General features: G+C 34.1%; 1 protein-coding gene across 26 annotated transcripts in view; it reads left to right on the top strand.

The window, feature by feature from the left end:
• Positions 1 to 21,483, top strand: part of eml1 (EMAP like 1) — a 101,476-nt gene that overhangs the window by 60,298 nt on the left and 19,695 nt on the right. For 8 of the 26 annotated variants that reach the window (XM_073927529.1, XM_073927527.1, XM_073927526.1 and 5 more), the window contains 3 exon segments: positions 6,578 to 6,707; positions 11,533 to 11,667; positions 11,771 to 11,799. In XM_073927529.1, the coding sequence (XP_073783630.1) occupies positions 6,578 to 6,707; positions 11,533 to 11,667; positions 11,771 to 11,799 (294 nt within the window). 26 annotated transcript variants of the gene reach the window in all.

Raw genomic sequence — 21,483 nt, 5'->3', positions numbered from 1 at the left:
AAGGGTACCCAAAAAGTAGTATTATACGGTCCGCTTTTAGGTAACTTTTAACAGTGGAAATGGCCATAAAAGTCTACCAAACTGTACCATACCTCTCCGTGGAAACGGGCCATAAATGTACAAAGTAGCTGCCATGAGATTAGCTGATTCAGTATTTGCATTAACAAGCAGTTGAACAGATCTGCCTATTAAAGTTGCTGGTGATGTGTATATGTGGTATATTTCAGCTTGCTATTATTCCTCAACAGCTTTGCTAGAATCTTAAGTGTTTGCATCACATACAGTTCTCTACTGAGAATTGTGCCATTTCTTGTTTTCATATCCATCCCATCCATGCTGCAGCTTTAGTGTTTACCCCAATTGCTGTTCGTTCCATATATCTTCTCTGCTTTCCTATCCTCCTATTTCCTGTTCTCTCATACTGTGAGTGTGTTCAGAAGCAGCAGTGAGGAAAAGCTCTCCCTCCTCTGACAGCAGTGTTGGGAAGTCAGGTATGCGCTGGGGTTCATGTCTCACTTGTCAGGAGTTACTCACTAATACAGAGAGCAGCATTCAATCATGCCACTGGAAGTTTGTTTTGACTGCATCAGAAATGCATGAACAATAAGGACTGGATTTTCACTTAGGGATGCACTAATAGAAATTTTAGCTCCACTGACATTTTTTAAGTTGCAATAATTTTACTAGTAATTCCACTTAAATTAAAAAAAATAAATTTATGCAGTTGAAGTCAATATTATATAATTATTTGTAAAGCAACATTTTCCAAGTGCTGTTTGTTTTTTAACACATTTTTAAACATAATAGTTTTAATACTTTATTTCTAGTAAGTAATTTATTTAGCCTTTGCCCATGATTACATTGCATAATATTTATTAGGTTTTTTGCAATATACTAGTGTTCAGCTTAAAATGTAAAGACTTGACAAGGTTTATTTGGCAATTAAATAGGTTAAGTTAGGTTAATTAGGTAAGTCTTTAAAAACAGGGGTTTGTTCTGTAGCCAATCGGGGAAACATCATTTCTGCTAATAATATAGTATATACTTTACAATTTCTATTTTATTTTAAGACCTCCAGCCAAACTAAAAGAAAAAAATATTATAGAAAATACTGTGAAAAATGCCTTTGCTCTGTTAAAGATCTCTTGGAAAATATTTGTAATACACATTTCACAGGAGGGCTAATAATTTTGCCTTCAACTGTATAGAAATAAATCAGTTTAAATGTTGGCATGACTTGCTGATCATATATTTTTGTATTGCTAGTCCATACTAAATGTGTGTCATCTTAAATTTTAATCAGATATTTTGTTTGTTTATTGTTTCTAAGATAAGCATGCTGATACACTGTGTATTCATCAATATGCAAAGCAGATGTTGTAATTTCCAGTCTGATATTTATTCACATGCTGTTATACAAAGCAAGTATTTGAGTGACTCCATTTGTTACTTAAACGATCAAGATCATTGAATAAATCATGAGTTATGTAACAAAGGCGCTTAATGCTTAATCTACTGACTTTCATTAGAGATGCTCAATTTAGTTCCTACCAGATTTGTTTCAAATGTACTGAAATTAATTTATTCATTATTGCATTTAACCCTACTTGAATGATTTTTGTGTTTTGGATCATAACCATTATGATTTAACAGTAAATGTATTATATCAAAAACTTTTTCATTTAAAAACCATTTGAAATATATTTATTTTGAGAGATAGCTCATAAAAAAATGTTATTGTATAAATATTTACTCACCTTTATGTTTCTAACTAGTATGCCTTTCTTTCTTCTGTGGAATGTAAAAGAATATATTTTGGTACAAAATTGTGCTAACCAAATGTTTAATTTCCATTAATTTTTTGTTGTATAAACAAAAGTCATTTGGGAAATAAAATGACACTGTTTGGTTTAAACATTGCTTTAAAATATCTAATTTGTGATCATTAGAAAGTAAGGAGCAGGGGTTTCAAACTGCCGGCCCGCGGGCCATTTGTCGCCCCCCTCCGGCCCGCAACTGACGTCAAAATGTAACGAGATTCGGCTCAACGAAACATATATTTTTGAATAACTATCATTCATTGTTGTGCAGTGGCATATACGCTTCTGGTTGGATCAGGGTGGGGCCAAGTTTGGAGCACTCACTCTGATCCCCTGAGCTCTGCCAGGGTTGTGGAAATTTCAAATTGAACCAAAACAAATGATTACAACTGGCAAGAAAAATTCGGCACATGTGTCAATCAGCAGAACTTGGGAAGTTAAAAAAATACACTTCTGGTTTGGACCCTCACCTACTGGACATTTAAGGTACTGTACTATATATTCGGGTTACTTTCGGTTTCTCTAAGTAACACGCATGCAGATTGTTTCTGGGCCTGACTCAAACGTTGAAATATATGTCTCTATTTTTGTAAATATTCAAAGGTCGTTTGATTATAATCAGTTTTATACAACCTATATTTTGTTGTAAAAACACCTCTTCATGGCTTACACGTTATGCTGGTTGTGCAAATATGATAATTTTGCTAATATTAGATTTAAATAGTCTCGTTAATAGATTTTCCTCATATGCATATTAAGATTTGTATAAAAATGTGCATTAGAAAATTTTTACAGCTGGCTAAATTGAACATGTTTAAGTAAATGTGAATATATACATACTGTTCCCCTCTTTGTTGTAGTTTTACAACAAAAGAATGATATTGAGAAGAACAATTGCCAGTAAAGTCAATAAAGTTACCCAAACTGCATTCTGCTGCATTACACAATCTGTTAAACTTTTGGTTAAGCAACAATTGATTTGGACATAATAATTCTTATTATTATGCCTATTAATAATTTGTAGTATTTTCATAAAAATTTAAACTACCCCTTCAATATGTACAAGAAGGAAAAAGAAAAAGCTGTAATATTCAGGGGAAGAGTGTCTGAGTGCATCAATTACATCAGATTTCCATTTTTTGTTGTGCTTAAATGTTAAAACAGCCCTCCTATGAACTATCAGTGACTGCTATGGCCTCCCGCCAATTTGAGTTTGAGACCCCTGCTCAGAAGCATTATGAGGATGAGTAAATCATGAAATGAGTAGATTTTTGTGGACTGTCACTTTAGGTAAAAATTTATGTGGGAATTATAAACTTAAGTCATGGATGTAACTATCAGAAAATTGTTGACTGTTTTTTAAGCAATTTATTGAATCTGTTTTATCTTTCTGCATTTTAGCTTACAGTACTCTGATTCTGTCAAATAAGAACAGGTTGAGTAACCATGTGAAGGTGGCAGGCAAGATTGACAGTTTTAACCAAACTGGTCCAATGGCAATTTACTGTAACTATGTTGTAAAGAAAGCTCAGGGTATCTTTTGTACCCCGGATCAGTCAGTGTACTTTGTATTCAGCAGCTGCCATCAGGATGTCTTTAGAGTTCCTGCAGGACAAACAGAATTAGAAATTCTTTTATTATAGTGGCCATTAGGTCATTAAATGAGTCCAGCAGGGAGGGAGATACATCTAAAAATTTGTATTTTATGTTTTGTGGTAATTTGTTTTGTGGCCTGTGTGTTATGGCATTTTGCTGTCATTTTAGTTTCCCTAAACGAGATTATAAAGTTGAGTCTGAGTTTGAAAAGAAACACATAATTGATAAAGTGAACAAGAGCTCTTAAACTTGCCTCAGGAAAAGAGTGGAACTTACTGCATCCAATTAAAACACATACATAATAGCTGATTCCTTGTGATGGTTGATATACTGTGCATCCCTGATTTCTCTCCAGCATGTGTGACATAAAGCCCTGACATGTGTTTAGAGAGTTTAGTGAGATTAACACTGTAAACATGCTGCTTAAACATCCCTAATTACATAATGCTAACTGACAAATCTAACAGACTGCATCCATATTGTAAAATCCATCAGAAGTGAACCTAGATTGTGCTTAATTTTGGAGATGAAAAGAGGCTCATTTCCTTAAGTGTATTGATTTTTTGGTGATTGTTTAACAAAGCTTTCCTTAATCCACATAATCCTTTGAACTGTAGGAAATGGTGTGTAATTAGAGTCACATTTCTTTACCATGTCTGAGATTTTAAAAGATTTTCTGCTTTGCTTATTAGCCGCAATGCACAAAATTGCGCTTCCAAATGTCAACCCGGGGTCTGAAGCTCCACCATTAAACTGTTAAAGAAGCACTCATTTTCGCAGTACTTTGACTCACTTTATCAGTTCCTCTGCCCGTTTGAAGTGTATGCAAGATGAGTCATGCTTTGTTTCTGCATAATCCTTGCTGCTCCATGCAGGCTGATCTCTTTGAAACAAAAAAATCCTGCTCCATTTCTTACTGGCGCTTTTGCCTCATTCTTTCTTTTATTTTTTCTGCTCTATCTCTGTGCCGCTGCCTACACATTTATCACACATTCGAGAAACCCTGCTGTGATGAATATTTAATCATGCAGACTCGTAGGGTAATGTAAATAAAGGCCTTCCAAAATCTTTTCCATCAGCAGTTAGTTAGACTGCAGGTGTGAGTTGCACAAAGGGATATTCACTATCCCAAGACTTTTGCAAACCACAAATGTATTTTAATGAAAGCAGGAGAAACATACTCTGTAATTCTGTGGTCATGGGTTTATTCCGGATCTTTCTGTATAGATTGAATTTGACATCTGGAAATGTATACCATGTCGTCTGTTAAATATTTAATACATACACCTCCATGCACAAGTTTGGGCGCAGTAAATTTTTGCTGGTAGATATTAATAGATTTATTCGGCAAATACTAATTAAATAGGTCAGATAATAACTGTAAGTGCATATAAAAAATGTTAACATTCTTATAACATTGTTACGTTTTTCAAATAAGAGATGTTCTTTTGAGCATTCTATCAATCTTTCTATTTATAAATATGCCACAGCCATATTACCCTGTAGCCCAAGACCGTTTACTCACTGAAGCTAAGATGGGCTGAGCCTGTTCAGTACTTGCATGGGAGACAACATGGGAAAAGTAGGTTGCTGTTGGAATTGGTGTTAATAAGGCTAGCAGAGGGTGCTCAACCTGTAAGTCGTAATGCCCCAGTATAGTGAAGGGGACATTATACTGTCAGTGAGCACCCTCTTTTGGATGAGGTGTTAAACCGAGGTCCTGACTCTCTGTGATCATCAAAAATCCCATGGCACTTTTTGTAAAGAGTAGGGGTGTAATCCCTGGTGTCCTGGCCAAATTCCTCCCATCGGCCATTACCCGATCATGGGGGTCGCCAAAGCGGAATGAACCTCCAACTTATTTAGCATATGTTTTACACAGCAGATGTTCTTCCAGCGGCAATCCAGTACTGGGAAACATCCATACACACACATACACTACAGCCAATTTAGTTTATTCAATTCACCTATAGCGCATGTGTTTGGACTGTGGGGGAAACCCACGTGAACATGAGGAGAACATAGAAACTTGACACAGAAATTCCAACGGTCCCAGCCAATGCTCGAACCAGTGACCTTCTTTCTGTGAGGCGACAGTGCTAACCACTGAGCCACTGTTTCACCCCTCAAAGATATATTATATTTTGTAAAATAGACGAAGAGTAGTTATGACTCATCCTGCAATACAAAGATTGTTGTTCAATCAGATGCTATCTAGAGTAAGAATGTCCCTCCCTCTATACCATATTCAACTAAGTAGCATCAAATGATAATTTATAACTATAGCTGTGTCTCATTTCAGAGGCTGCATCCTCTGAAGGATGCATTCGAAGGGTGCTGCGTCATCGAATACCATCTTATTTAAAATTAAAAAAAGGCTTTTCCGAATGCAGCCTCAAAATGCGTGCTTTGTTTGCCTTCAATGACGCAACTGGTGGATCCTTTGTGATCTTGAAAGTCCCCAGATTCATTGCGTGCTGATAAAGGCAGGATGTTTTTAAAATAAAACACTGCATTACAGTTTTAAATATATGAATTAGGTTTTTTTTTTTACTTTAATATCTAAACACGTCATGTAAAAAAACAAAGAGTATGAAATGTCTTACCAAAAAATGATTTTAGAGACGTTTACATTTTTGTGTGTACATATATGGATCAAAAGGAATGTATTTCCAGATTTTGAAAACTTTGTTTTGCCTTCAGATTGCTTAATATAAGTTTTAAATTCACTTTGAGCAAAAGTCAATTATTAATTGTATTAATCCTCATTAACAGCTGCGGTTATGGTGGCTATGTGAGGAGATCTGTCCTCTGTAGGCTAGACTGTCTCATTTCAAAACGCTCGATTTGACCTATGTGGACTTCGAAGGACTTCGAAGTTTACTTCCTTTGGAGGATGCAGTCTCTGAAATGAAACACAGCCTAATAGTCTATGATGTAACCATACAAATTGTCCATTTAAAACAAAACAAGTCTTTAAAACATCTATCTGTGTGACCTGTTTAAATCTCCTATTTCAATAAGAAAATCATCAACTCAACTGAAAATTTCTATTTCATGGGGTCTATGAGAATCTAAATTCACTATTAAATATTTTTGTCAAATATCTTTCAAGTGCAGTGCTGTTAATAATTCTGGCTATGTGTCTTGTCATCTTTCAGCAAGACCAATGATCGCAGCCCTGCCCCTGAGACCCACGGTCAACAACGGTACTGTCCTGCCTAAGAAGGGTGGCACACTGCCATCACCCTCCAACTGCAAGAAGGACAACAACTCACCAGCAACCAGAAGGTAAGACTCTTAGAGCTGGAATACTGTGTGACATTAGTCCAGATTTCAATCCAGATTAGCAGTCTGGACAACTTGATGCTATTTGCAGAAACTCTATAAGCTAGTCTGCTCAATAGAGTTGGCAGATTTCACAGAAGCTGACAAATCTTTTTTTTATTCATTTGGAGGATGTGAAAATACTTTCTTAGTATTTTCTTTTGAGAGTTGATATGAAATACTGTTGTCTGTATTGTTTTGCTGTACAGTGCTGGATCACCTTTAGCACAATAGTGAGACTCTTCTAGTGCATTTAAATACACAAGATAACAGTGCAGGGTTTTGTCTTTTGAAGGTCAGCTAATGTTTTTTTTATCAGTTTATGATAAGCAAACAAAGAAAACCAGCCATTTACAGATCTTCAAAATGTGATACAGGACGCAGTGCTGTGCGACTTAGATGAAAATGAACAAGCCATTGGAATTTCTTCTTTTTAAATGTGACTTCACATCTCGCAATTTCTTGTAATTGCGGTTTAATACTACATAGATTATTTTTAGATTCCTGCTTTTTTTCTCTATTCAAAGGTTTAAGAATTGTAGGATTTTGGTTGGTTTAATAGATTTTATTGTTTTTTAATGCTTAACAATTTTGATGTTATTTTTTTAAGAATACTGGAGAAAAACTTATGATGGCTTCCACAAAAAAATAATCACAGTAAATAATAGGATTTTTTTTCCTGAGTATATGTTGGTGAAAATAAATGTTTGACAACACAGGAATACATTTTAAAATGAAAAAGAAAAACCTTTTTACAGTCATTGGGCTCTAACAATCTAGGCACAAAGTCTAAAACGCTTGGCGCAAAATCAATAAGGGCGTGTCTGAATCCACTTTTGCTATTTTAAGGATGGAAAAATACAGTTTGCTCCCCAAGTCTAATCTCACATTCCCTTTAAGAGTCAGTTGTGTCGCGTCATGGCGCATTTGCTATATAAATGGCAGAATTGGTAAGTGGAAAAACTGAAGACTTTACTAGCAAAAAACAGTTAAACAGACCATCTGCAGCGCGAGGATAAAGAATGAGCCTCCTCCATTAGCCCTCTTTACTTTCTCTTTACTTTACTTTTACTCTTTGCTCCTTTACAATACGTTCGTGGATAAGGAAACAGGGTTGTATGCACTCCACTGAAGACATTTAATTTTGTTTGTTAAGTGCAAAGATTTGTTTCAAAAACATTTTAAATTCAGTTTTATTTCTAGCAAACAAATAAATGAACAATAATAAAGAAGTGTGTGAGTTATATTCAAAGACATGTCCTATTCTTATGCCCCGTATGATGATGCATACATCTCCAAAACCCAACAGGTGGACAAATCTAAGCTTGTTTTTATTCAAACAAATTTAAGTAAGCATATAATGAATAATACTGCTAATAATAATAACATTATACAAATGCAAATAAACTGAATAAACTGAAAAAGCCCCCTCAGGTGAAGAAGACATAGAGGCAGTGTTTTTTATATTTATGTAGAAAGTAATGATTTTTGTAACATTTTAATCCTTTAATTTTTTTAATGTAAAGATATTTGTGTATTGCTGTACATCGTGTGTTTTAAACAATGTGTAAGCTTTTGGACCTTCATAGATGCATAACTAATGCGCTCTTCACTGGACCTAACAATTTCAGGTAATCAAAATAGCAATGCAACAAAAATGTACCTTAACAGCACTGCCTTTTTAGATCGAAACACCCATGGGTCCACAAAGTGGCGGTAATGGATTCGCCATTGAAACAACGTAGTGTAAAATGTGAAATTTAGGGTTGCGTTGGTCTGAAAATAGCGACAAATCGCGGCAAACGCGTCTTGCAGCAGGTGTATGGTAGGGCCCTTTGTGCGTTAAAATTTTCACTATCATGCTCAAGAAAAAAATCTTTAAAAAAAAACTAATTGCTATTATTATTATATTTATGGATTCTAGTATTCTTTAAAAATGCTTCTGCAATCCAGGTCTCTTCAGAAACAAACACAGTCACTCTCCAGCTGTGCAATGTTTTTTTTAGTTTAATAAGTGAACACATCATGCTGAAGAATTAATGAATGAACCAGATAAGTTTATGATTATGAGACGCCAACCCAGCTGCTTTCCCCAAAGTGTCTTTGTTTGTGTGTGTTTGTCATCCTGTGAGACCTCTTATGTCTGTTGCATGTTCTACACTTTCCCATCTGCCCAGATTTCTTCTAAAGCTACCCTACAGGTGAGCGTTTTTTCCCCCTTAAGCATCTGAAATCTCCTCAAAAGTGCTGTGGTCTAGTGATACACTTGATAATAAAATGCTAAAGGCTCTGTTTTCAAACCATCATTCAGAGCTGTTTTGGGATCCCACAGGAAGCCCCATTGCACGGGGAGATAAGCTTGCTTTAATTTTTGTGAACTATTTTTTTTAAGCTTCTCTTCAGGCATTCTTTCATACAGCCTGTAAAGCTTCTTTTCCCATCATGCCTTGAAGCGAGAGCCCTGTGCTGTCCATAGACTAACTCTATACCCGCTTGCTTTCATGCCTGAAGTGCTATTATTCACAAAAGCAGGGAGATCCTGCAGGCTTTTTAACACGGGATAACAACACCATCCGCCAATGGCTGGGCCAGATGAACTTTAGCCTCGCAGTCTGGATTAGACTTGAGCCTGGCAACCAGTGGACTGCTGATGGGCTCTTTTCTTTTGTTGACAACTTTTAAAGGGCACCCAGTCTCAATTCAGCCCTGTCTGATGCACAAAGACACAGCAGATGAGGGCCTAAACGTGTCACGGAGGAACAAGCGCAACAAATGAAATTCATTTATTCTAGCATATGTAATGTTTGTTGGTCTCGTGTGTGTTTGCTGTGTGTCTTTGGAGAAGGTTGGTCCGGGTGTCCATTTTTACCAGCTGGGATGTTGCCAGTATTATCTCTGCAGTGCCATTTCCTTTTTTTTCTGTGTAAATGTTGACATTTAGTCTTCCTGTTTGAAGTACAATCTATTGTAGGGAAATTAGGTTTTGTAAAAGATAGTATATGTCTATAAACAGGCACAATATTGCAATCTAATGCATGAAGTTTGGAAGTAAATTTTATTCAAATGTCTAATATGTTTTGTAGTTTGTTTATAAGGCAGTTTAAATCTTTTAAAAATCAAACCAACAAAGTTAAACTTTTGTTTAAAATAAATGAACACTATTTAAAATGAAGAATTTTACAATGAAATGTATTGTTTGAAACATGGATCACACTACATTTTAAGTGTTTGTGTCACTTGTTCCATGTATTTACTATAATATTAGCATTTAATTATGCATTTATCTACATGCAACTTATCCTAAACTTTACCCACATTATAACTCTAGCCATATAGTAAGTACACTATTTTAGTAAGTACATAGTTATTTATATTTTTCAGTAATTATGTGAATTATTAGGTGAACGTTAAAATAATCTGTAATCAAAACATGTATTCATAAAATAATAAAAGTTCAAAAGTATTGCTCTTTCCTCCTAAATATGAAGTAGCATTAATGAACATTGATAGTACATTGATAGTCTTTGAATGAATCATCATATATTTTATCATATATAATAATTTTTTCCATGCATTCAAAACAGATACTTGTAACTTCTGACATGTTTCTCACCGCTAGGCACATGAATTGGAAACTTGGGCGTACAGAAAATCCATATTTCCTCACTTGAGCATTCATTCATATGTTTATGTGTTCAACTTGTTAAAACAAATTTTGTCACAAGGTGTAGTGCATTTTTATACACAAAGAATAAGGAATCAACAGCTGAAATCAAGTTGACACAAAACCTATGAAACCTATAATAACAAACATATGGTGGGAAAACTGAGATCAAAAAGAAAGGACTTCATCTGAAATCACATACATTTCCACTATATTGTTGTTGAAAAACAGTATGTCTGAATTCAAAAAGTAGACAAAAGTACAACAATGTACATATAGTATGTCCAGATTACATTCATGTTACCCAAATTCAAAAATAAATCCAAAAATCCTTAGAATATTATGCAGAGGTCATCTTCCATGAAAGCATTTTTTAAATTTCTCTCTATAAAAATTCCACTTTTGATTAGTAACATACATTGCTTAAAGTAATTTTCTCAAATTGTAGATTTTGTTAATCCCCTAATTCCAAATTTTCAAGTAGTTGTGTCCCAGACAAATATAGTCTTATCCTAACAAACCTATCACATATATCAATAAAAAGCTTATTTATTCAGCTTTCATGTGATTTAAAAAAATGGACCATTTTGACACATACACATACACACAAAAGGTCAGAACTTTTAAAAATATTTTAAAAATAAGCTTATCCAATGGTAAAAGTAGTTTATAAATTAATTTAACAATTTATTCCAGTGATTTTGATGATGAACTTTCAGCTTCATTACTCCAGTCTTCAGTTACATGATCCTTCAGAAATCACATTATTATTATTATTATTATTATTATTATTATTATTATTATTATTATTATTATTATTAATAGTAATAAAGGCAATAATGGCTGGAGTAATAATTTCACTTAAAACTACATACAATAAGAAAGCAGTTTTTTATTTTTATAAATATTTAACAATTTGAAAATTATTAACATTTAGTGAATCCTGACTTGATGAACAATCATTTTCTTTAAAAAGAACGCATGAAACTTTTGACCAGTAGTGTATATATGTTATAGATTGTAATTTAATTTTGGATTCGGCCTAGGTCAAACTAAACTAGGTCAGCACACAACCAACCAAATACCTTACAAATGTGACTAATCATTTTATTTTATCATCCACAGCACTGTGAAGAGAACAAGTTCATCTGAGCATGTCGGTCCAAACAACAGGAAGGACAGTGGTGTGGACTCCAAAAACAACCGCACACGCGCCGGATCCACTGGGAGCAATTCCAGCGGCAAGAAAACCACAGAAACGTATGGGAATAAAATCAACTACATTAATTAAAAACAATTAATTAATAACTTTCCTTTTTGGCTCAACCTCATTGTAATGTGTTTCCTCTCTGTCATCCTACAGCAAGCAGAGAGAGCCTGTTTTCAGTGCAGGTAAGTGTCTGGTGTGCTGTTCACTTCTAATAGAGTTTGTGTGTCTCTGAACCAAGACTGGAAGAGCTGCAAATAAAGCAATGTTTTTTTTCAGTCATTGGAAGTTTCAGAAAGTACAGACATTTGCCAAGAGGATGTGCTTAAAATAAATGGCTGACCGCCCAGAAGTTCTTTTGTTTAGATGAAATGCAGCTCAATTAGTAGGTGGACAGATGTTACTGTGGGATAGTGGTGAATTTAGGCATAACCAATTTCAAGAAAGCCGAATTCATCTTGTGCACTGTCCAGTCGTGGCTCATGAAGGTCATTGTCGTGAAATTGCTGGATGTGCATTCACTGTTTCAGTTTATTTCACCTATCGCTATTTATTTTTTTCCCATCATCAACACCAAAAATGTTTTTTTCTTCTAATTTTTTTGTTTGTGTAAGTTTACCTAATTGTATTATTATTATTTTGGTTATTAATATTTCTATTATTAATTACTATTATAATATAATTAATACAATTTAATAGGGCTGAACAATGTATCGTTTGAGCATCGACATCGCAAAGTGTGTGTCTGCAATAGTCACAATGCAGGATTAGATTCTTTATTAAAGACTAAAACATAAAGATATTATTAAATATTATTATTTTTTAAATATTTTATACAATATTGACCATGTTATTTAACATTTTAATGGTTCAGTTTCTGTACATAAATATTGTTAGTATATATATATAAAGCACTGTTTATTTATTAATTTTTGCATTTAAATTATTATCATTTATTCAGGTGCGCTGTATAGAAAGAGACTTTGTCATCCCTGTTGATCTAAACTTATGAAATCTTCCAAAAAAATAGCTATACAAATCATCTAGTGAAATTATATTCATATGGCAATATACAGTTGAAGTCAGAATTATCAGCCCCACTGTTTATTTTTTCCCCCAATTTCAGTTTAACAGAGAGAAGACTTTATCAACACATTACTAAATATAATAGTTTTAATAACTCATCTCTAATATTTGATTTATTTTTATCTTTGCCATGATGATAGTAAATGATATTTGACTAGATATTTTTCAAGACACTTTTATACAGCTTAAAGTGACATTTAAAGGCTTAACTGGGTAATTAACTAGGGTTAACTAGGCAAGTTACAGTAATTAGACAAGTTATTATATAACAATGGTTTGTTCTGATAATTTTGACCTTAAAATGTTATTTATTTATTTTATTTAATTTTTTTTTATAAAACATATAAGACTTTCTCCAGAAGAAAAAAATATTATCAGACATACTGTGAAAATTTCCTTGCTCTCTTAAACATAATTTGGAAAATATTTTGAAAAGAACAAAAAATTCTAAGGGGGGGTAATAATCCTGACTTCAACTGCATATTGTGGCAAAACAAAATACCTAATGTTAGATGTTTCCTATATCATACAGTCCTACAATATAATATAATATGTAAAAAATAATATAAATACATTCTTTTTTGCATTTTTAAAACTGTTAATTTGTTAACTGAGCTAGACATATAATATAATATAATATAATATAATATAACATAACATAACATAACATAACATAACATAACATAATATAATATAATATAATATAATATAATATAATTTAACATTTTACTTTTTTCTACATATAACATACATACAGGTCTTAAGCAAAGAAATCACACCATCTATTCCTCTATTATACATCAAAACAGTTTTGGTCAGGGGCTTCTCAGGCTTTATTTTTGGAAAAGAATAGAAAGGAATTGAGCCGCAGTTATTGAGATTGTCAGAACGGATTTGATCTGGTGTTGGTGTACAAGCAGAGCGTTCTGTCTGTGCAGAATAAAACAAGCTCTTCTTCCTGAAGGCAACATCTGCATGTTCCTTACTGTACATTTGACCCAGTTACTCTATTTAACTGTCCTAAAACACTGAAGGCGAGACACTGCAGGAGAAATAGGGAAAAATAACTAACCATATTTCCCCATCACTTAATTAGTTTTTTGCATAGTTTGCATTGTTTTCTAAAATTTACTATTTAAATATGCAAATAGATCATTATTAAATTAAAGTTGCTATCATTGACATACATGTCCTGAATTTTGCATGAAGTCGGGTTCAAAATGCCTTGTTTTGGGAATCTCTTTTCATAAGTCTATAATACAGAAAAATAATGTGATCAGTCAAACAAAAGTACATTTTCATTTTTTTTTTTTTTGCAAACATATCCCTCTGTAAAAACCAAATGATGTTTGTTGTGAGTAAGTGCTTTAAAATTAAGATTTATGGTTCAGTGCAGGAAAAGAAAACTCATTTTGAGAACAGCCTTAAAAACATGAACTGTAATTTAAATCTGCAGACACAATTGGATGAAGTGCAATAAAAGAAAATTTAGAGTGGATTTTCAATGCTTTCTTTCCATTATGCTGATAACACACGGGTCAACTTTTTGAGCAATGTTACTGGGCAACCTTGGGAAATGATGCCATAAATGGCCAACAAAGTGAGACACAGGGCAATTAATTAGGGCAATGGATTACAGATACAATATCGTTGCCCATTTGAAATAGGAAAATAATTAAGCAACATTGCTCTGAAAAATTACCTGGCAAAAATGCTCAAAATGTTGCTGTGTGTATAACCACATAAGACTTTATGAAGAGCCACTTCATGAAAAGCCAAAAAGCCAGCAATCTCAAAATCGACAGCTGCAAGAAAAGTTTTTATCTGCAGTGTCTCAGCCTTAAATACAACAGTTCCACAAGTTAAAATTGTATATAGTAGGATAGGAAATGAACCAGCAGCAGGTTTGCTGGTGAATGAAACGAGTCTCCTGGAAGAGTTTGTAGAGTGATTTCTCAGATCTGTCAGTCTGTGATCTTGAGCAGAGATCTGCTTTTCCTTCAGTCGTCTTTTGTCATCTTACGTCACTGTCTCTGTCTCTGTACGTTCATGAAGGGATGCGACGTGTGACACACTGCAAAGGTAGGCACTGTTTGTCAACTGACGCTTGCGTGAGCTACTCTGTGGACTTAAAATTCATTAAATAAAATAATTATATATTGACAGTAATAACATATCAGCATACTAATGTGAATACAGCTGGCAGACAAAGAATCAGTATTTAACTGCCAGATATATTGGAGTTTCTAAGTCATTTCTCTTTAAAGACCGCATGAAATCACCTATTAGTTTTCATATATATTTGTGTTTTAAGATGAGATCTCATTGATGAGACCTTTGCAGAATCATGACTGTGTGTCAGCGTCAGTAAACTACCTAAAATATCAGATATATTTACCTTTTTATTACAAGCTTAGTGTTGATAAGAAGTGTACAACTGTATTTGTGCATTAACAATTGTGAATATAGTAAAGTTTATTATTAATATTTAATTGTATTATTATTTATTTGAAAATATTTTGAAAGTAATAATAACAATGTTATTACTATTAATGCTTTTTAGTCATTAAATGAAAACTTGGTTGTAGTCTTTGTATTTTGTATGACACCTAATTACGGAGACACGGAAGGGACGTGATGGTGGAGAAAAAAATGGGTGGAAGAAAAAAAACTAGGTGGGAGAAAAAAAAACTTGGGGAGGGGGGAATAAAAATTGGTGGGAGAAAAAACCTGAGTGATAGGAAAATTATGTTTTCAAAGTTTTTGTATTCCCTCGCAAAACTGTTTTCCACAAACACTTCCTGTTCACTTCAACATCTCAACCCTCTTGTTTTTTGCTGGGATTCTGTCATATTTTACCATTCTATCCCGCCATCATCCTATCATTAGTGTAAGTATTTTCCCACATTTCTTAAAAGAACGCTAAAATGAATATAAAAATTTCTTCATTCACTTTCTTTCCATTAAAGCTGTGCGCCGATCATCGGCCTTCATATAAAACCTCTGAATCAGCGAATGCATGTATAAGCGCAGACAGACTCGTTCCGTATTATAAACTGATCCCTGATCAGCTCTGTACACCCCATTTAAGAGGAGCGAAAGAGCAGGACACTTTGGGATTCGGTGTGTGTTTAAACAGACAAATACACTTAATAATATGTAAACAGGTCCGTCCTGTGTGTTTTATTTTAAACAACAAATTTTCTCTTAAATGAGCACAAACAGTCACTAAAGTAATGCTTTCATTATAGATCTGTGCATTCTTAATGTGGCACCTCTGTTATCAAACAAGACAAAACAAAAGCAACATTTGCTTCTCTTCACTTGTTTGATAGCATAGGTGTTACTTTAAATGGTGTGTACAGAAGCTGATCTGGGATCAGTTTACCATATGGAGCATCTATACAATACATGCATTCACTGATTCAGAGGTTGCATATGAAGGTCGATGATTGACGCACAACTTTAATAGAAAAAGAAGTGAATGCAGACACTTTTATGCTAATTTCAGCGTGTTTTCAGATTCAAAGTATTCCAGAAATATGGTAAAATACAGCAGGATAAAATGGTAAAATATGGGAGAATCTCAGCAAAAAACGGGAGGGTTGACTTGTATGAAGTGAACAGGAAGTTTTTGTGCAATAACAGTTTTGCGAGGGAATGCAAAAACTTAAAAGTAAATACTTTCCTGTTTTTTTTCTCCCACCCAGTTTTTTTTCTTTTTCACCCATTTTTTCCCCTCACCATCACGTCCCTTCTGGGTCTCGATACTACAGGGTCTCCAATAAACCTAAAATAATTTTTTAAAATTATATTTTAATAATCATTAAGTAAAGATCATGTTTCATGCAGATATTTGTAACATTTTTTGCTATAAATATATTAAAATATAATTTTTTATTATTTATTAGTAACATGCATTTCTAAGTACTTTTTTTTAAAAACAACGTTAAATGCAGTTTTCTTAATGTTTAGTTTTTTTGGACCCTCATATTTCAGATGTTTACATAATTGTATCGCAGCAAATATTGTCTTATCCTAATAAATCAGTGGAAAGAACTTGTATAATTCTCAGCTTCCAAAAAAATACCTTTATGAGTGGTTTTGTCACAAATTAAGTTTTTTGTTTAGCACAAATCTTTGATTTCAGTTGGTCTTTAAGATACTTTTCCTTTACATTTGTTTCCTTTAAATTTGTCTGTTTCTACTTTAAAAATTAAATAACGTCCCTCTACACAGTTAACACTGATCTTCCAGTGACTCCAGATGGTACAATAATCAGAAAAAATCAATAATCAATAAAACTCCACAGAGTCCACAGAGCGGTCTTGCATGAGGGTTGATCAGACAAATGTGTGTGTGTTTGTGTGATAGAGGCTCAAATCCTTCCTCCAGATCTACCACCTTTCCTAGTAAACGCACTGTGTGTGTGTGACACAGAGCTGTGGTTGTTTGCAGTGGTGCTGTTTCCCTGTGACAGCTCTGGGTGTTTTGCTCACTGCTCGTGGCTCTTGTTTTTCACATTCACCACAGGGACATGACGCTCTCCTGCAGACACACAGCATCACAGTGAAAGCCTTTTACTACAGTAGTTTATTGCTGCCTTTTGCTTCACACATGTTTTTGTTCTTCAGTCCACAAAGGGCATTTTTGATCCTGCATCAACAAGCTTTTCTGTTTTTTCTCTGAAATTGGACGTTGGTGTTTATCATAAATCACAAGTTAAATGTCACACAGGTCAAACACAAAGTATTCTTCATTGACGATGCAACAGTCGGTGAATGACGAATTTGCATTTGTTATGCAGACACAAAATACTATGAACATATAAACGCAAAAATAAAAAAAATATCAGTTTGTTTCTAGAGTTCATGGTTTTCCTTTAGGAGTATCCCATGTGCCTTCTCTACCCATTGTTATCCGCACTGAAAAAATCATTTTCATAATCAGCATTTTTATCTTTTTGGTTCAACTTACGGATTTAAATTAAGATATTTATTTTTTAGCTTATTGATAGATTTGGCCTAAAATCATGTCTTGGGTTTGCATTTAATCACTTGATCTAATTCAAGATAACACTTCAGTAGTAAAAGTTCTCTCTAAAGCAAAACATCCCAAATGTTTTGCTAAAAATAGGAAAAAAAAGAAAATATTAAAGAAAATAAAAAATGCCTGAAAATTGTCACATGAGACCAGGCTTAAGCCTAGTCCTAGACTTAATATAGCATGTATGAGTAAAATAATTTGCAATGACTTAAACAAAAAATGTGTCAGTGTGATAAAATAGTTTCAAGATGCATACCAATCATATACGTCATTTATATAAAAAATTGCTTAATTACTCTATTCAGTGGTTCCCAACATGGGGATCAAAGTGACAATGAGGAGGTGTCGCATGCTGATATTCAAAAATATCCTATATGGCATTAAACTATTAGAATTACCATATTTTTCCATAACCTGCAAAAAATAAAAATAGTATTTATAGTAAATAAAAAACCATTAGCCTTTCCATTATTTTTCCATTGGATTGCAACCCCTGGGGTTATTATGCTAGATTAATGACACAGCAATAGCGTTAGTTGCAGCAGATTGATTTTACAGCTCTATGTGTCACCTTAAAGGCACTCATGTACATTAAAAATCAAGCTAACGACTGAACATAGAGGACGATTTCCAAGTCTCCAAAGATTGTCTTCAAAATTAAACCAAGAATAGGCTTGTGCTGTAAACATTGCCCACCATTTTCATTAAGTAAGGTTAATATTAAAGTAAAGAAATTAATAATGACTATAAAAATTATATGATTGCACTTTTTTGTGTTGTCAATAAGCTCACATAGTTCCTACTGGTGTGTGAGCACCATTGTGTGCAATGTTTATGGGCTCTATTTTGACAATCCTTTGTGCCATGGAGCATGGTCTTACTCGGTTGAACTTATTCTCTTAATGAGTTATATGTGTGTTTTGAGAATAAACCAATCACAGTGTCATCTTACATTCCCTTTAAGAGCCAGTGCGCTGTGCCATAGTAAGTTGCAGAAGTAAGTTTCCACTTGGAAGTGGAAGAACACTTCCCTAGAGAGAAAACAGTTAAACAGAGCATCTACAGCGACAGAATAAGAGATGAGCCTCCTCATTGTTTACTTTCACTTACACTCTCGTGGATAGGGAAGAGTGTTGTAAGCACAGACATATATTAGCCTATACATAATTAATTTTGTTTGTTAAGCGCAAATATTTGTTTCAAAACTATTTCTAAATTCAGTTCCAGCAAACAAATAAATGAACAATAATAACAAAGTGTGGTCAAAAAAATGAGTTCTACCCAAATACACATACTATGCCCCATATGGTCTAAAACCTGACAGGTGGACAAATCTAAGCTTGTTTTTAATTAAACAAATATAAATATGCATTCAATAAATAATACTGCTAATAATGATTACTGATGAAACATTTTACAAAAGCAAATTGTTATGAATAGACTGAAAAAGCTTCCAGAGATGAAGAAGGCATGAAGGCAGTGGTTTTTATATTTATGTATATTTATATTGTATTTTATATTTATAAAATAATAATTTTTTGTAATAGTTTAATCCTTTATTTTTCATTTGTAAAGATATTTGCGTATTGCTGTACATTCTTTGTGTATTAAGCAAAGTTCAAGCGAGGCACACAAATAATGTGCTCTGCGCTGGACAATAGACCAGCTTTGATCTGGTCTTTTGAACCGTCTAAGTTCTCAAAATAGCAACGTGCCAGCAATGTGCCTCAACACGCCTCCTTTTTTAGACCAGAACGCCTATGGGCACACATATAAGCGCAAATGCCTTTGCTATTTAAACAGCTTGATGCAAAACATCAAAACGACTCTTGCGCCGAGCTGAAACTAGCAAACAATAATTGCGTTGTGCCTTCCGCCGGGTGTATGATAGGGCCTTGTATGTTTATAGCCACCTCCGAGTATAGTGGGGGTCCCAAATCACTGGAATTGTAATTTTGGGGGTCGCAAGCTGAAAAGTTTTTACCTAATTTAGCGAAGGACTATTCCTAGCTTAAGCTAAACCGTGTTTGTGGAGCCCATATTTGCTTATGCCTAAAATTGATTGTATTTAACCCTTTAACTTCCACTGTAATAAAATATCTTTTAACAACTTTTTTGGCTACATTGTGTTCGTGACACCACAGATTTCTTGGTTGTTTTACTGGTAGCCTATGGACAAAAGGTTAACCAGGCCGTTACAAAGGTTAAGTATACAGTAAATTACTGAATATTGATGAAATACTGATTATGAAAAATGGTTGCAGTGTGCTTTTTGAGGCCTGTTCACACCAAGATCAATAACTATTTTGGAAATGAATGCTGTAGTTACATCAACAACACAAAAACGTTCTGTCTTTTATAGAATTATGCTCCAAGATGAGCAGTCAAGTATTTTATTTTATTTTTTTTTTATCTCCAATGGACCACAGTTTATATTATTAAGTAAATACATCTTTGGAAGGCTCTCTTTGGTGTGAATATGTCTTTTAGTCTTGTGGAAGCCTTGTCGTCTTGTTATTATGATAAAAATCTAACAATTTTAGGCCATGCATGATCATGATTATACTTCATCCCACCTTTCCACCCTGTCCCGCTCCTGCCCTGTCCAATTTGACCACTTCACCCAGTAACTGTGCAGATCTACTTGCACCGGCCGTCCAAAAGGACCAGATCCGCCGAACCCCCCAAATCATCGTCAGCCGTGCCCTCGCAGTCCACCAACACCCCATCAGAGGTCAAGATTCTGTCTGACAGAGCGGCCCGACTCGGATACCGAAAGATCCCTCCGTTTAGTCTTCCTCTGAGGAAGTGCACATCTCAGCCTGTCCACTCACCCTTAGAAATGCCCACTTACAGGAGCCCAGTCAAATCTCCCAGCCAGTACTTTCAGATCTGTTACTAATCCCAACAGCTGTAATAATAGACGTGACCTGGTGTTTATAAGGAGTTTTGTGTTCTGTTTCTTTCTTTTTGTTTTGATTTTGTGTCACTTTGCTTTGATTTAGGTTATGTTTGTTGAGCTGCGTGTTCATCTTTTTTTTGCTTCTAAATAGGTTCATTTTCTTTCAAGTGTGCGTTATCATCTGTATTTTTGTCTTTTCCATTGTGTTTGCATGCAGGCCTGTCTGTTATTTTTGTTTTGTGTTTATTACTAATTCATTAACTCATGGACCTGTTGCATTCACATGCTTCTGCATTTGATTTTGCACTGTTTGTCTTTACTTACATTGAACGCATCTCGAATACTGTATGTAATAAAAATCTATTAAAACATTTCCTTTCCAGATTCACTGATCTATTTTATTATTTGCTGAAGATAAAATGCATTATATTGTTTGAACCAGTAATGTTGCAGTTTCTCCTAATATTTATTTTGGCATACGCTTTTATTTTGTTCTGGATTAACATTTTCATACAAACAATTCATCATTCAAACATTTGGGGTCAAAAATATGTTTTATCACTTTATTTATTAGTACAATTTTCATTATGAAACCATTAACTAAGACTTTTAGCTCAATAAGCTCCTAATTTACTGATCATTCATAGTGGTAGTTGGATTTAGGTATTGAGTAAGATTCATACCTTCCTAACATTGGGATGTGAAAATAGGGGGCACCCCCCTCCCCCTTCAAAAGAATTAAAATAAAATAAAATTCCCAAAATTACTAAATATGTTCATCTGGAGCTGTTTCATTGTAAATAAAAGTTGAAAGGGTCAGTAATATGTTTTATCA

The sequence above is a fragment of the Danio rerio genome, chromosome 17, assembly GCF_049306965.1.
Source record: "Danio rerio strain Tuebingen ecotype United States chromosome 17, GRCz12tu, whole genome shotgun sequence".
Lineage (NCBI taxonomy): Eukaryota > Metazoa > Chordata > Actinopteri > Cypriniformes > Danionidae > Danio > Danio rerio.
The sequence above is the reverse complement of the archived record's forward strand: the minus strand, read 5'-3'. Positions and strand labels throughout refer to the sequence as shown.